Source organism: Patagioenas fasciata, chromosome 32, assembly GCF_037038585.1.
Source record: "Patagioenas fasciata isolate bPatFas1 chromosome 32, bPatFas1.hap1, whole genome shotgun sequence".
Classification (NCBI taxonomy): Eukaryota; Metazoa; Chordata; class Aves; order Columbiformes; family Columbidae; genus Patagioenas; species Patagioenas fasciata.
This window is the reverse complement of record NC_092551.1, coordinates 3,548,541-3,561,608: the sequence shown is the minus strand read 5'-3', so window position 1 is coordinate 3,561,608 and position 13,068 is coordinate 3,548,541. Positions and strand designations below refer to the sequence as shown.

Below are 13,068 nucleotides of genomic sequence, written 5' to 3'. Positions count from 1 at the left end.
CGCCCTCGGTGTTGAGCGTTGGGCCGGGTGATGGGATCACGGAGTAAGGTTAAATATACAGATTTATGGCGTATTTTGCGTGGCATTTCCAGGATTTCCTGGTGCAGATAATGCTGCGGTTCCTCGGAAATCACAATAGCGCTAAAACAATGGTCCCACCTGTGCTTTATTCACCTTTTCGTGGAAAAGGTGGAGCCGTGTTTGCCAACCCGTGATAAACCGGCGCTTCCTGGATTCTACGGTAAACCAAACCCACAAGGAAACAACGCTTTGTGCTACAAAATCGCTCTTTTTCCACCTAAAAAATCCCTCAGCGCTCTGGCGATGTTTCACCACCTCTATTTTGTGTGAATTTTACCTCATATTTTTGGGTTTTTGCCATCCCGGGGCACGTTAATGAGGTGGAGTGTTAATTGGGAGAGACAAGGCCATGGATGAGCTCCTGGTTTTAATCACAAAGCTTTTTATTAACAAATATCGGTGATAATTTAACGCGTCGCCGCCGGCGCGAGGACCCAGCTCGGCAGGCTCAGTGCAAGTAAAACTCAATAATAATAAGAATAATATTAATACTAATATTAACAAAGTGGAGTTGCTGGCGCGCAGACACCAGCCGGTGGCTCAATTTTGGAGGGAAAATGGTCCCCTGAGAGATTTGAGGTGTGGAAATGGCCCCAAGAGCCACACACTGGCCACAAAGTCAGCGGAGGGGGACGGTGGCACTTGGGGACACTGTGGTGATCCCAGCTGAGGGGCACACTTCACATTTTTCTTCAGTTTTTTGGGGGAAAACTCCCCCAAAAATGGCGGACGGGGGTCCCTGAGGGACCTGAGGTTCGGAGCTGGAAACTGACCCAAAATCCAGTGAATTCGATGGGTTCTGGCACACGGATGGGGACGGTGACACTTGGGGACGCTCTGGTGACCCTGAGTGAGGGGCACACGTCACATTTTTCTTCAGTTCTTTGGGTTTTTGGGGGGAAAACTGTCCCAAAAAATGGAGGAGGAGAGGAGTCCCTGAGGATTGGAAATGGCGCCAAGAGCCGGAGCCTGACCCAAAATCCAGTGAGTTTGACAGGTTGTGGCACAAGAAGGGGGACGGTGACACTTGGGGACGCTCTGGTGATCCCAGCTGAGGGGGACGCTTCACATTTTTCTTCAGTTCTTCAGTTTTTGGGGGGGAAAACTCCCCCAAAAATGGCGGATGGGGGTCCCTGAGGGACCTGAGGTTTGGAGCTGGAAGCTGACCCAAAATCCAGTGAATTCGATGGGTTCTGGCACATGGATGGGGACGGTGGCACTTGGGGACGCTCTGGTGGCCTCGGCTGAGGGGAACATGTCGCATTTTTCTTCAGTTCTTCAGTTTTTTGGGAGAAAACTGTCCCAAAAAATGGTGGATGTGGGTTCCTGAGGTTTGGAGCTGGAGAATGACCCAAAATCCATTGAATTCAATGGGTCCCAAGGCAGGGAGGGGGACGGTGACACTTGGGGACACCGTGGTGACCCCGACTGAGGGGAACACGTCACATTTTTCTTCAGTTTTTCCGTTTTTTGGGGGCAAAACCGTCCCAAAAAATGGTGGATGTGGGTTCCTGAGGTTTGGAGGTGGAGGCTGACCCAAAATCCATTGAATTCAATGGGTCCCAATGCAGGGAGGGGGACGGTGACACTTGGGGACACCGTGGTGACCCCGACTGAGGGGAACACTTCACATTTTCCTTCAATTTTGGCGGGAAAACCATCCCTGAGGTTCGAAAACACCCCCAGGATCCCCAACCCAACCCAACCCGGTGTCACCGAGCTCGGGGACGGTGGGGACGGCGCCACCGTCGCTAATTTTGGGGACAAGTGCCATTTTCCTCCCGGAAATGCGGCCAGAGCCGGAGCAGCTCCCGGGGCTGGTAGTGATGGACCATGACGAGCCGGGAGAAGCGGCACCGCTCGTATTCCAACCGGAACATGTTGAACACGCCGGGCGGGCCGTCGGTGACGCCGACCCCCAGGGCGTGCAGGCACATCCCCACGTACGAATCCTCCATGTTGATCGCCGGCAACCTCTGCGCCACGCCGTAGATTTTGGGGGCTAAATCCCCCGAAATGACGTACGCGGGGCCGCCGCAGTACGGCGGGTAGGTGGCGTTGGGGTAGACCTCCCGCGGGACGAACCACTTGTAGGCGCGGTTGCGGAGCGGCCCGGTGTTGCGGTAGACGTGTCCCGTGGCAAAGTTGCGCTTTTTGGGCAAAAGGAAGCGCCGCACGAGGTATTTGAGGTTGAGGAAGATGTCGCGGTCGGCCTTCACCACGTAGCTGGCGTTGGCGCAGTGTTTGCTCACCCACTCCATGCCCATCAGCGTCTTCAAGGTCAGGTTGTTGTAGGTGTCCATGAAGTCTTGCTGGATGAGATCATGGTGGATCTGGCTTTCCTCCTCCAGCACCGCCCGCAGCTCCTCGCCGAAAACAGGGTGGACCCCCACAAGGAAAAGCCGCACCATGGAAACCCCCGGCACCGAAGCCTCGTCCCCCCAGGTCCTCCGGACGGCGTCTCGCCCCGCGGTGTCACCCGGCTCCGTGGCCACCAGCAGCACCAGGAATGGCGGGCGGTCGCGGCATTTCTGCGGCTCGTTGAGGAGGAAGCGGTAAGGATGGGGGTACGGGGGCTGCAGGGGGTGCCGGGTGGGCGCCGCTTTGGCGGTGGCGTTGCCGGGGGGCGCGCGGTGCCAGCGGAACCCCCCCAGCGCCGGCGGGGTGACGGTGACGGTGGCGTTTGGGGAGCGGTGCAGGCGCAGCCCCAGCAGGGCCAGCGACACCAGGACTGGGACCAGTAAGAGGCGCGTGCTGGGGTGCAGCTTCATGGCGGGACCTGGGGGAGACACGGAACCGGGCAACCGGGATGCGGGGGGTGGCAACCGGAATGCGGAGCTTGGCAACGGGAGAATCTGGGCGTTCGGCACCTGAAAAATGAGGGGGTCGGGCAGGCAAAGCCCCCAGTGCTTGGCACGAGAAACCCCGGCAATTTGCACCCAAAAATGGGCACTAGGCACCCAAAATAATGGGTGTTTGACACCCAAAACTGGGCACTTGGCACCCCCAAAATAAGGGACTTGGGCACCCAAAACCCCGGCAATTTGCACCCGAAAATCTGTGCACTGGGCACCCAAAATAACAGGCACTTGACACCCAAAAACTGGGCACTAGGCACCCAAAATAACGGGTGTTTGACACCCAAAACCCCAGCAATTGGCACCCAAAAAAATGGGGCACTTGGCACCCACCCAGTGCTTGACTGGCACCCAAATCCCGCTCATTTGCACCCAAAACTGGGTGATAAGAGGCTCTGGGTGCAATAATGGGGGGACACAAGGGGGGTCCCAGTTCTCCCAGTTCACCCCCAGTGCAGCTCCCAGTTCTCCCAGTTCTCCCAGTTCACCTCAAGGTGCAGCTCACACTTCACCCCAGTTCACCCCCAGTGCAGCTCCCAGTTCTCCCAGTTCTCCCAGTTCACCTCAAGGTGCAGCTCACACTTCACCCCAGTTCACCCCCAGTGCAGCTCCCAGTTCTCCCAGTTCTCCCAGTTCACCTCAAGGTGCAGCTCACACTTCACCCCAGTTCACCCCCAGTGCAGCTCCCAGTTCTCCCAGTTCTCCCAGTTCACCTCAAGGTGCAGCGTTCAGCCCTCCCAGTTCACCCAAGTTTACCCCAGGATTGCAACACTCAACCTTAACCAGTTCACCCCAGTTTCCCTCTGGGGTGCAGCACTCAGCCCTCCCAGTTCACCCCAGTTTCCCTCTGGGGTGCAGCACTCAGCCCTCCCAGTTCACCCCAGTTTCCCTCTGGGGTGCAGCACTCAGCCCTCCCAGTTCACCCCAGTTTCCCCAGTGCACCACTCACCTCCCTGCCCAGTTCTCGCTTGTTCAGTGACTCCTCTTGCAGCTCCCAGCCCTTCCCAGTTGCTCCCAGTTTACCCCAGTGGCTCCCAGTTCAACCCGGCTGCTGCTCCCAACTCTTCCCAGTTGCTCCCAGTCCCTCCCAGAAGCTCCCAGTTCACCCCAAGTGTTGCTCCCAGCACTTCTCAGTCTGTCCCAGTGGCTCCCAGTCTCTCCCAGTTCACCCCAGGTGTTGCTCCCAGCCCTTCTCAGTCTCTCCCGGTCTGTCCCAGTTGCTCCCAGCCTCTCCCAGTTTCCTCCAGGTGCTGCTCCCAGCCCATTTCAGTCTCTCCCAGTTGCTCCCAGTGTCTCCCAGTTCACCCCAGGTGCTGCTCCCAGCCCATTTCAATCTGTCCCAGTCCCTCCCAGCAGCTCCCAGTTCCCTGCAGGTGCTGCTCCCAGCCCATTTCAATCTGTTCCAGTCTCTCCCAGTGGCTCCCAGTCCCTCCCAGTTCCCTGCAGATGCTGCTCCCAGCCCATTTCAATCTCTCCCAGTCTGTCCCAGTGGCTCCCAATTCCCTCCAGGTGCTGCTCCCAGTCCCTCCCAGCAGCTCCCAGTTCAGCCCAGATGCTGCTCCCAGCCCATTTCAATCTCTCCCAGTGGCTCCCAGTCTCTCCCAGTTCACCCCAGATGCTGCTCCCAGCCCATTTCAATCTGTCCCAGTCTCTCCCAGTGGCTCCCAGTCCCTCCCAGTTCCCTGCAGGTGCTTCTCCCAGCCCATTTCAATCTCTCCCAGTCTCTCCCAGTGGCTCCCAATTCCCTCCCAGCAGCTCCCAGTTCAGCCCAGATGCTGCTCCCAGCCCATTTCAATCTGTCCCAGTCTCTCCCAGTTGCTCCCAGTCTCTCCCAGTTCACCCCAGGTGCTGCTCCCAGCCCGTTTCAATCTGTCCCAGTCCCTCCCAGCAGCTCCCAGTTCCCGCAGGTGCTGCTCCCAGCCCATTTCAATCTGTCCCAGTCTCTCCCAGTGGCTCCCAGTCCCTCCCAGTTCCCTGCAGGTGCTTCTCCCAGCCCATTTCAATCTCTCCCAGTCTCTCCCAGTGGCTCCCAATTCCCTCCCAGCAGCTCCCAGTTCAGCCCAGATGCTGCTCCCAGCCCATTTCAATCTGTCCCAGTCTCTCCCAGTTGCTCCCAGTCTCTCCCAGTTCACCCCAGGTGCTGCTCCCAGCCCATTTCAATCTGTCCCAGTCTCTCCCAGTGGCTCAGAGTCTCTCCCAGTGGCTCCCAGTCCCTCCCAGTTCCCTGCAGATGCTGCTCCCAGCCCATTTCAATCTGTCCCAGTCTCTCCCAGTGGCTCCCAGTCTCTCCCAGTTCACCCCAGGTGCTGCTCCCAGCCCATTTCAATCTGTCCCAGTCTCTCCCAGTGGCTCAGAGTCTCTCCCAGTGGCTCCCAGTCCCTCCCAGTTCCCTGCAGGTGCTGCTCCCAGCCCATTTCAATCTGTCCCAGTCTCTCCCAGTGGCTCGGAGTCTCTCCCAGTCCCTCCCAGTCTCACCTGCCCAGGTGCGTGTGTCCCAGTGGCCGCGGGGGTGACCCGGCAGTGACAGAAATCGTTGGTGACGGTGACGCAACCGTGGTCACCCCACCCCATCCACAAACTTCCTCCTGCGGCCGCTGGTGACGCACGGAACCCCCCCAAGTGACACCCCCAGCCTGGGGACAGCAGGATGGGGGCACACAGGGGGCTGGGGACATGGAGACCCCGTGGGGGATCACAGGGGGTTGGGGACATCGAGACCCCGTGGCGGGGGTCACAGGGGGTTGGGGACATCGAGACCCCGTGGGGGGGGTCACAGGGGGCTGGGGACATCGAGACCCCGTGGGGGGGGTCACAGGGGGCTGGGGACATCGAGACCCCGTGGGGGGGGTCACAGGGGGTTGGGGACATCGAGACCCCGTGGGGGGGGTCACAGGGGGCTGGGGACATCGAGACCCCGTGGGGGGGGTCACAGGGGGTTGGGGACATCGAGACCCCGTGGTGGGGGTCACAGGGGGCTGGGGACATCAGGACCTTGTTGGGGGGTCACAGGGCGTTGGGGACGCTGAGACCTGGGAGGGCACAGTGTTGGGGACACTGAGACCTGGGGGGGGGCACAGAGTGTTGGGGACACCGGGGCGGGGGGGTTGCAGGGTGTTGGGGACATCAGGACCCCATGGGGGGTCACAGGGACCCAATGGGGGGGACACAGGGTGTTGGGGACATCAGGACTTGGGGTGGGGGCATCACAGGGTGTTGGAGACACCCGGGGGGGGCACAGGGTGTTGGGGATACTGGGACCCCATGGGGGGGACACAGGGTGTTGGGGACATAGGATGTTGGAGACATCAGGATTTGGGTTGGGGGGGTCACGGGGTGTTGGGGACACCCAGGGGGGGTTGCAGGGTGTTGGGGACACTGGGAACTGAGTGGGGCACAGAGTGTTGGGGACATCAGGACCTGGCGGGGGTCACAGGGTGTTGGGGACACCTGGGGGGGGGAGGTCAGAGGGTGTTGGGGACACCCAGGGGGGGCTGAGGGTCCCCGAGCTTTCCTGTCCCTTTGTCACCTCCAGTCCCGTTTCTGTTGGGACAAAGGCCACAGGGAGTGTCCCCTGCGTGGGGCGGGCGTCCCCAGCCCTGTCCCTTGTCCCCCGCTCCCATGCAGACCCCCACAAATTCCCACCAGCAAACTTTATTTGATCGCCCCCCCCTTAAAAAACCCATAACCCAAAAACTAAAAAAAAACCCCAAAAAGTATAAAAATAGATGTAAAAGCACCCTGGGGGGGACATGGGGGGTTTGCCCCCCCCCCCGGGGTGGGGGGGTCAGTCCAGGGTGATGCCGACGCTCCCCAAGGCCTCGCGGACCCAGGGGGGGACCCCCGCGGGTGCCCCCCCGTACATGGTGGCCATGAATTGGCGGACGAACTGCGGGAAGCGCTGGGCTTGGATGCTCTCGCGGATGGATTCCATCAGCTTTAACTGCACGGGGGGGTAATTAAGGGTTAATTAAGGGGGTGGGGGGGGTTAATGAAGGGGCCGGGGGGGGGTCCTGACCCCCCCATGCCGAACCTGATAGGCGATGTTGTGCACGGTGAGGTGGTGCAGGGCGGCCGGGTCGGTGCGGAGCAGCGCATGGAGGAACGCGCGGTTGTGCCTGGGGGGCGTAATTAACAAAAAGGGGGGGGGATAATTAAACAAAGGGGGGGGGGGGGGCATGGGGGGGTGTGTGGGCCCCCCCTCAACCCACCGGCGGCACGTGGGGCAACCGCAATTCTCATCGATGGGGCGGAAATCGCGGGCGAATTGTTGGTTCTTGAGCTGCAGGGACCCCCAAGGGACGAGAGCGGAGCCGAAACGCTGCGGGGGGAGAGACAAATGGGGGGGGGGGTAGAAATAAATGGGGGGGTCAGAAAGAAATGAGGGGGTCAGAAAGAAATGGAGGGGGTCGTGTGTGACCCCCCCCAACTTCAAAACCCCCCCCAAAAATGAACTCACGGCCGTGCGGGTGGGGAAGACGCAGTCGAACATGTCGCAGCCCAATGCGACGCACACGACCAGGTCGGTGGCGTAACTGGGGGGGGGGGGGGGGTGTTTTTGGGGGGGTGAACCCCAAAATAACGCCCCCCCCACCCCCCCCCCGGACTTACCCCACCCCCATGAGGTAGCGCGGCTTGTCGGGGGGCAGCAGGTCGGTGCTGAGCTTCACCATGCGCCAGAATTGGGCCTTTTCCTCCCCCCCGCTCAGGCCACCGATGGCGAAACCGGGGACGGGGCGGGCGGTCATGGCTGGGGGAGGAGGAGGAGGAGGAGGAGGGTGAAGGTCAGGGGGTGAGGATGGGGAGGAGGATGAAGGTCGGGGGAGATGAGGATGGGGAAGAGGATGAAGGTTGGGGGGTGAGGAAGGTTGGGGGGATGAGGATGGGGAGGAGGATGAAGGTCGGGGAGGATGAGGATGGGGAGGAGGATGAGGATGGGGAGGAGGATGAAGGTTGGGGAGGAGGATGAGGATGGGGAGGAGGATGAAGGTTGGGGAGGAGGATGAGGATGAGGGGACGAGGAAGGTCGAGGGGATGAGGATGGGGAGGAAGATGAAGGTCGGGGAGGATGAGGATGGGGAGGAAGATGAAGGTTGGGGAGGAGGATGAAGGTTGGGGAGGATGAGGATGGGGAGGAAGATGAAGGTTGGGGAGGAGGATGAGGATGGGGAGGAGGATGAAGGTCGGGGAGGATGAGGATGGGGAGGAAGATGAAGGTTGGGGAGGAGGATGAGGATGGGGAGGAGGATGAAGGTTGGGGAGGAGGATGAGGATGAGGGGACGAGGAAGATCGAGGGGATGAGGATGGGGAGGAAGATGAAGGTCGGGGAGGATGAGGATGGGGAGGAAGATGAAGGTTGGGGAGGAGGATGAGGATGGGGAGGAGGATGAAGGATGGGGAGGATAAGGATGGAGAGGAGGATGAAGGTCAGAGGGAATGAGGATAGGGGGAGGATGAGGATGGGGAGGAGGATGAAGGTCAGGGGGAATGAGGATGGGGGAGGATGAGGATAGGGAAGAGGATGAAGGATGGGGAGGAGGATGAGGATGGGGAGGAGGATGAAGGTCAGGAAGATGAGGATGGGGAAGAGGATGAAGGTTGGGGAGGAGGATGAGGATGGGGAAGAGGATGAAGGTTGGGAGGATGAGGATGGGGAAGAGGATGAAGGTTGGGAGGATGAGGGTGGGGAGGAGGATGAAGGTCAGGGAGGGACGAGGATGGGGAGGAAAGTCAGGGGCGAGGAAGAAGAGGAGGATGGGTATGAAGGCTTGGAAGAGGATGAGGATGGGGATGGAGAGGAGGATGAAGGCTGGGGGGAGAGGATGAGGAGTAGGACGAGTGGGAGGAAGGGGATGCAGATGGGGAGGAAGGCCAGGGCGGGATGAGGATGAGGAGGAAGGCCAGGAGGAGGACGAGGATGATGATGGTGATGGGGATGAAGACCAGGGGGCAATGAGGATGGTGATGAGGGGGATGAAGGCCAGAGGGGGATGGTGATGGGGATGAGGATGATGATGGTGAGGAGGATGGGGATGATGAGGATCATGAGGGGAGGGAGGTGGGGGGATGAGGATGATGATGGGGAGGGGGAGGAAGGCTGGGGGGTGATGAGGAGGATGAGGATGCTGAGGCCGAAGGTCGGTACCTTGCAGGCAGCGCGTGCGCAGCGCCGGGTCCAGCCCCCCCTGCACGATGGCGAAGAGCAGCTGGCGCTGGGGGGCTGGGTGGGCGGCCAGACAGCGGTCGAGCCAGCGGACAGACCTACGGACAGGGGGTGAGACAGCGGACAGACCTACGGACAGGGGGTGAGACAGCGGACAGACCTACAGACAGGGGGTGAGACAGGGACCGAGCCAGCGGACAGACCTACGGACAGGGGGTGAGACAGCGGACAGACCTACGGACAGGGGGTCAGACAGTGGACAGACCTACGGACCTATGGGGCCTTAGGGGGGTCCTGGGAGGGGAGACTGGGGGGTCCTGAGGAGGTTTGGGGGTCCTGGGGGTGTCTGGGGGAGTCATGGGGGGGTCCAGGGTGGGTTTGGGGGGGTCCTGGGGGACCAGGGGGGCTTCTGGGGTGGTCCTTGGGGATCTGGGGGACCCAGGGGGCTTGTGAGTATCTGGGGGGGTCCTTGGGGGTATCTGGGGGGGCCCTGGGGGTCTGTGGGTGTTTTGGGGAGTTTGGGGGGGTGCAGAGGGTTTTTTGGGGGGGTCCCCACCGCTCCATGGCCTCCTCGACGCGCGGCCCCGCCGTGGTGCTGCTCACCACGTCGTCCAGCTGCATCATGATATCAGCGCCTGGTGGGGGGGGGGGAGGGTTTTTGGGGTGTCTTGTGACCCCCCATGTCGATTTTTGGGGTTCATCCCCCCCAAGGACTCACCCAGGGCCTTCTGGATGTCGATGGATTTCTCGGGGGTCAGCAGGAGGGGGGGGCCGCCGTGGGGGGGGCAGAAGTGCACCCCCTCCTCTGTCACCTCCGCCAGTGCTGCCAGCGACACCATCTGGAACCCCCCGCTGTCCTGGGGGGCACAGGGGGAACCCCAATAACGGGGGGCAATCCAATAATGGGGGGGAATCCAATAATGGGGGGATCCCCAATAATGGGGGGGATCCCCAGTAATGGGGGGGACTCAATAATGGGGAGGGAACCCAATAGTGGGGGGGAACTCCAATAATGGGAGGGGGAACTCAATAATGGGAGGGGATCCCCAATAATGGGAGGGGAACCAATAATGGGTGGGGGATCCCCAATAATGGGGGGAATCCCAATAATGGGAGGGGAACTCAGTAACGGAGGGAAACACAATAATGGGGGGAAACACAATAATGGGTGAAATTCAATAATTGTGGGGGGGGAACCCCAATAATGGGGGGAATCCCAATAATGGGGGGGGACATGAGAGGGACATTGATAATAGGGCTGGGGGGGAACCCCAATAATGAGGCTGTGGGGTGGGTGGGGGGGATGTTGGGGTCCCGAGGCGGGGTCTGGGGGTGTGTGTGTGTCCCCGGGTGGGGTCCGGCCCCCCCCTCACCGTGAGCAGGTTGTGGGGCCAGTCCATGAAGCGGTGCAGCCCCCCCCCGCGTCGCACCAGCTCCGGGCCCTGCGGTGGGGGGGGAAAACGGGTCAGACCGGCGGGCACAGGGACCCGGGGGCGGCGTGGGGACTCCCGGGGGGCGGTGCCAATGGCGTATGGGCGGTGCTCACGTGGGGGCGTGGTCAAATGGGGGCGCGGCCTCACGAAGGGAGGCGACTTTTATGGGTAAAGAGGCGGAGCCATCAGAGCGAAGGAGGCGTGGCCGCAGTGGGGGCGTGGCTTTACAGGGCGCCTTTATGGGACGTTTATGGCTAAAGGGGCGGAACCACCACGGCGAAGGAGGCGTGGTCGCGGTGGGGGCGTGGCCGACAGGGGCGCCTTTTAGGGGCAAAGGGGCGTGGCCGTTCCCGCTCCCGCCGCTTCCCGGTCCCGCGGCGGATCCCTCCCGGTCCTCCCGCCGGTCCCGCCGCTCCCCGGTGCCTCCGGCGGGTCCCTCCCGGTGCCCCCCCCCCCCCGGTGCCCCCGCCCGCCCCGCCGCTCACCGGCCGCGTGCCCAGGTGGAAGGTGTTTCCGAGGCAGAGGCGGCAGCCGAGCGCCGCCAGCTGCGCCGCCGTGACGCCCTTGGCCGTGCCGCGGGTGCCCACGGGCATGAAGACCGGGCAGGGGACGGGGCCGTGCGGCAGCAGCAGCTCCCCGGCCCGCGCCCGGCTGCGCCCGCACTCCGCCGTGATCCGCAGCAGCGGCGCCGCTCCCGGCCCCGCTCCCGCCGCCAGGGGCGCCGCCATCTTCCCGCGCTACACGTGACGCGCGCTTCCCGCCGGATGTGGCCGTAACCAAGGGCAACGCGCCCGCCATGTTGAGGCTGCGGGGCCCCTGCCCGTACGGGGAAGCTCTGGGCGTTTTCCCCGGGGGGAGCGGGTTGTGGTGCAGCCCCCCCAGTGCTCTAAACTGGGAAGCTCTGGGTGTGGGGAGGCGGGATATAAACCTCCCCCCCAAGGTGCCCGCAATGCCTGGGGGTCCCCCGGGGGTTTTGGGTGTGTGTGGGGGGGATCATCCCGGCTTCGCCGTGGGGAGTGCGCGTTTACACGGGGGTCTACGGTCACTGGGCTGTGTCCGGGAGGGCGGGCAAGGAGTTAAGCAGCCAATCACCTGGCAGGGGCTGTTGATTGACAGCTGGCTTGGCGAATGGCGAGAGGGTTTTGTCCGGCTTCCCTCCGGTTCTCATCTCCGGCTGGGTTAGTCCAGCTGGTGAGTGGCAGGCGCGCTGTCCAATGAGAGGGAGGGCGGGTGTGGGGAGGCGGGTGAACTCCTCGGTCTCTTCCGTGCAATGATTGGCTGGCTTTCCGGAGCGGCGGTCGTCCCTGCCAATGAAATGTCAGGAGCCATGCCGCGGGGCGGGGCTTCAGCAGCGCCGCCTCAGCTGACTGGACACTTCCCCCTCCCATTGGCAGGCAGGAATGACCGGCGCGGCGGGCGCCCAATGGGACGGCAGAGGAGAGGCGTGCCCTCCCAGTCCCGCCCTCCCCGCTGATTGACAGCCCCGCTCGTTCCGCTGATTGACGGCCCGGCCGGCCAATGGCCGCGCGGGCTGCGGGCGAGCGGGGCGGGCCCGGGCGAGCGGCGGCGCCCCGGGGGTGTCGCCTGTGCCGGATGAGGAGACTCGGAGGGGAAGTTTGGTCGCCGCCGCCGCGGGCCCTTTGAGGAGGAGCCGCCGCCGGGAGAGCGGGAGCGCAGCCCGCCCCTCCCCGCCGCCATGGGGAACCGGGGCATGGAGGAGCTCATCCCGCTGGTGAACAAGCTGCAGGACGCCTTCAGCTCCATCGGGCAGAGCTGCCACCTCGACCTGCCGCAGATCGCCGTGGTGGGCGGGCAGAGCGCGGGGAAGAGCTCGGTGCTGGAGAACTTCGTGGGCCGGTGAGTGGTGGGGAGAGGAGAGGAGAGAAGGGGAGGGGAGGGGCGGGCGCGTACGGTGACGACGGTGCCGCCGCTGCCCCGCCGGCCGCTGCGCCGCTGGCGTAAACGCGCTTCGTGAATCCCGCCCGCGTAGGGCGCGGCTGAGGGACCCGCGGCCGCCGCTACGCAAAGTGCGGAGCGCCCCGGCGCCGCGCTCCCCTCGCCCCGCCGTGCCCTACGCACTTGGCGTAAACACCGCGCCGGCTCGCAGCGGCTCACCGGCGGCGCCTTGCGCCGGCGGCGTAAGCGGGGGCTCCGGGCGCGCACGGCGCTGGCGTAGCGGGCTTTGTGAATACGCGCAGCGGGATGCGCGGCCGTGGCAGGTGCGGGACGAGGGGTCCCGAAACCACCCCCGGGCGGCGGGCCCGGAGCTGCGGGGCGTGGAACCGGGAAGGTGAGACCCACACCGGCCTCCCTGCCTCCCGCTTGTGTCACCAGCGCTGTGACAGCGGGGGGACGCGGCGTGGAAGGGGCTTGAGGGTGGTGATCGGGGTGGGTTCGTCCCCAAAGGGCTGTGGGGTGTTAAAGAGGTGGTGCTGGGGTCACCAACCCTGAGGGTGGGGGGGACAGAGCGGCGTCTTGGGGACCTTTTGTGACATTAATGATTGGTCTTGATGACCCTGAGAGTTTTTCCACCCA

The 13,068-nt window shown here is 62.9% G+C and overlaps 3 protein-coding genes across 6 annotated transcripts in view; 1 reads left to right on the top strand and 2 right to left on the bottom strand.

Moving 5' to 3' along the window:
- Positions 1-1,832: 1,832 nt before the first annotated feature.
- On the bottom strand, positions 1,833-3,107 carry LOC136113924 (beta-1,3-galactosyltransferase 2-like). Its single transcript, XM_065859169.2, has one exon. It carries the CDS (start codon positions 2,850-2,852, stop codon positions 1,833-1,835), a length of 1,020 nt encoding a protein of 339 aa, XP_065715241.1. The 5' UTR covers positions 2,853-3,107.
- Positions 3,108-6,574: 3,467 nt separating this feature from the next.
- On the bottom strand, positions 6,575-11,297 carry QTRT1 (queuine tRNA-ribosyltransferase catalytic subunit 1). Of its 2 annotated transcripts, XM_065859262.2 has the most exons (10): positions 11,019-11,286; positions 10,474-10,542; positions 9,819-9,957; positions 9,657-9,735; positions 9,083-9,198; positions 7,548-7,686; positions 7,396-7,471; positions 7,148-7,257; positions 6,970-7,054; positions 6,575-6,879 (listed from the first exon to the last, which is right to left on the bottom strand). In XM_065859262.2, the coding sequence occupies exons 1-10, from the start codon at positions 11,259-11,261 to the stop codon at positions 6,724-6,726; spliced, it is 1,212 nt and encodes a 403-aa protein (XP_065715334.2). In that variant the 5' UTR covers positions 11,262-11,286; the 3' UTR covers positions 6,575-6,723. The 2 variants fall into 2 exon arrangements, with proteins under 2 accessions (XP_065715334.2, XP_071656799.1); XM_071800698.1 differs by lacking the exon at positions 7,396-7,471 and having other exon boundaries at positions 6,742-6,879; positions 11,019-11,297.
- A 778-nt stretch (positions 11,298-12,075) lies between these two features.
- DNM2 (dynamin 2) overlaps positions 12,076-13,068 on the top strand; it is a 30,234-nt gene continuing 29,241 nt past the window's right edge. For all 3 annotated transcript variants that reach the window (XM_071800655.1, XM_071800654.1, XM_071800653.1), the window contains exon 1: positions 12,076-12,390. In XM_071800655.1, coding sequence (XP_071656756.1) covers positions 12,230-12,390 — 161 coding nt within the window. In that variant the 5' untranslated portion in view covers positions 12,076-12,229. The remainder of the gene's footprint in view (positions 12,391-13,068) is intronic.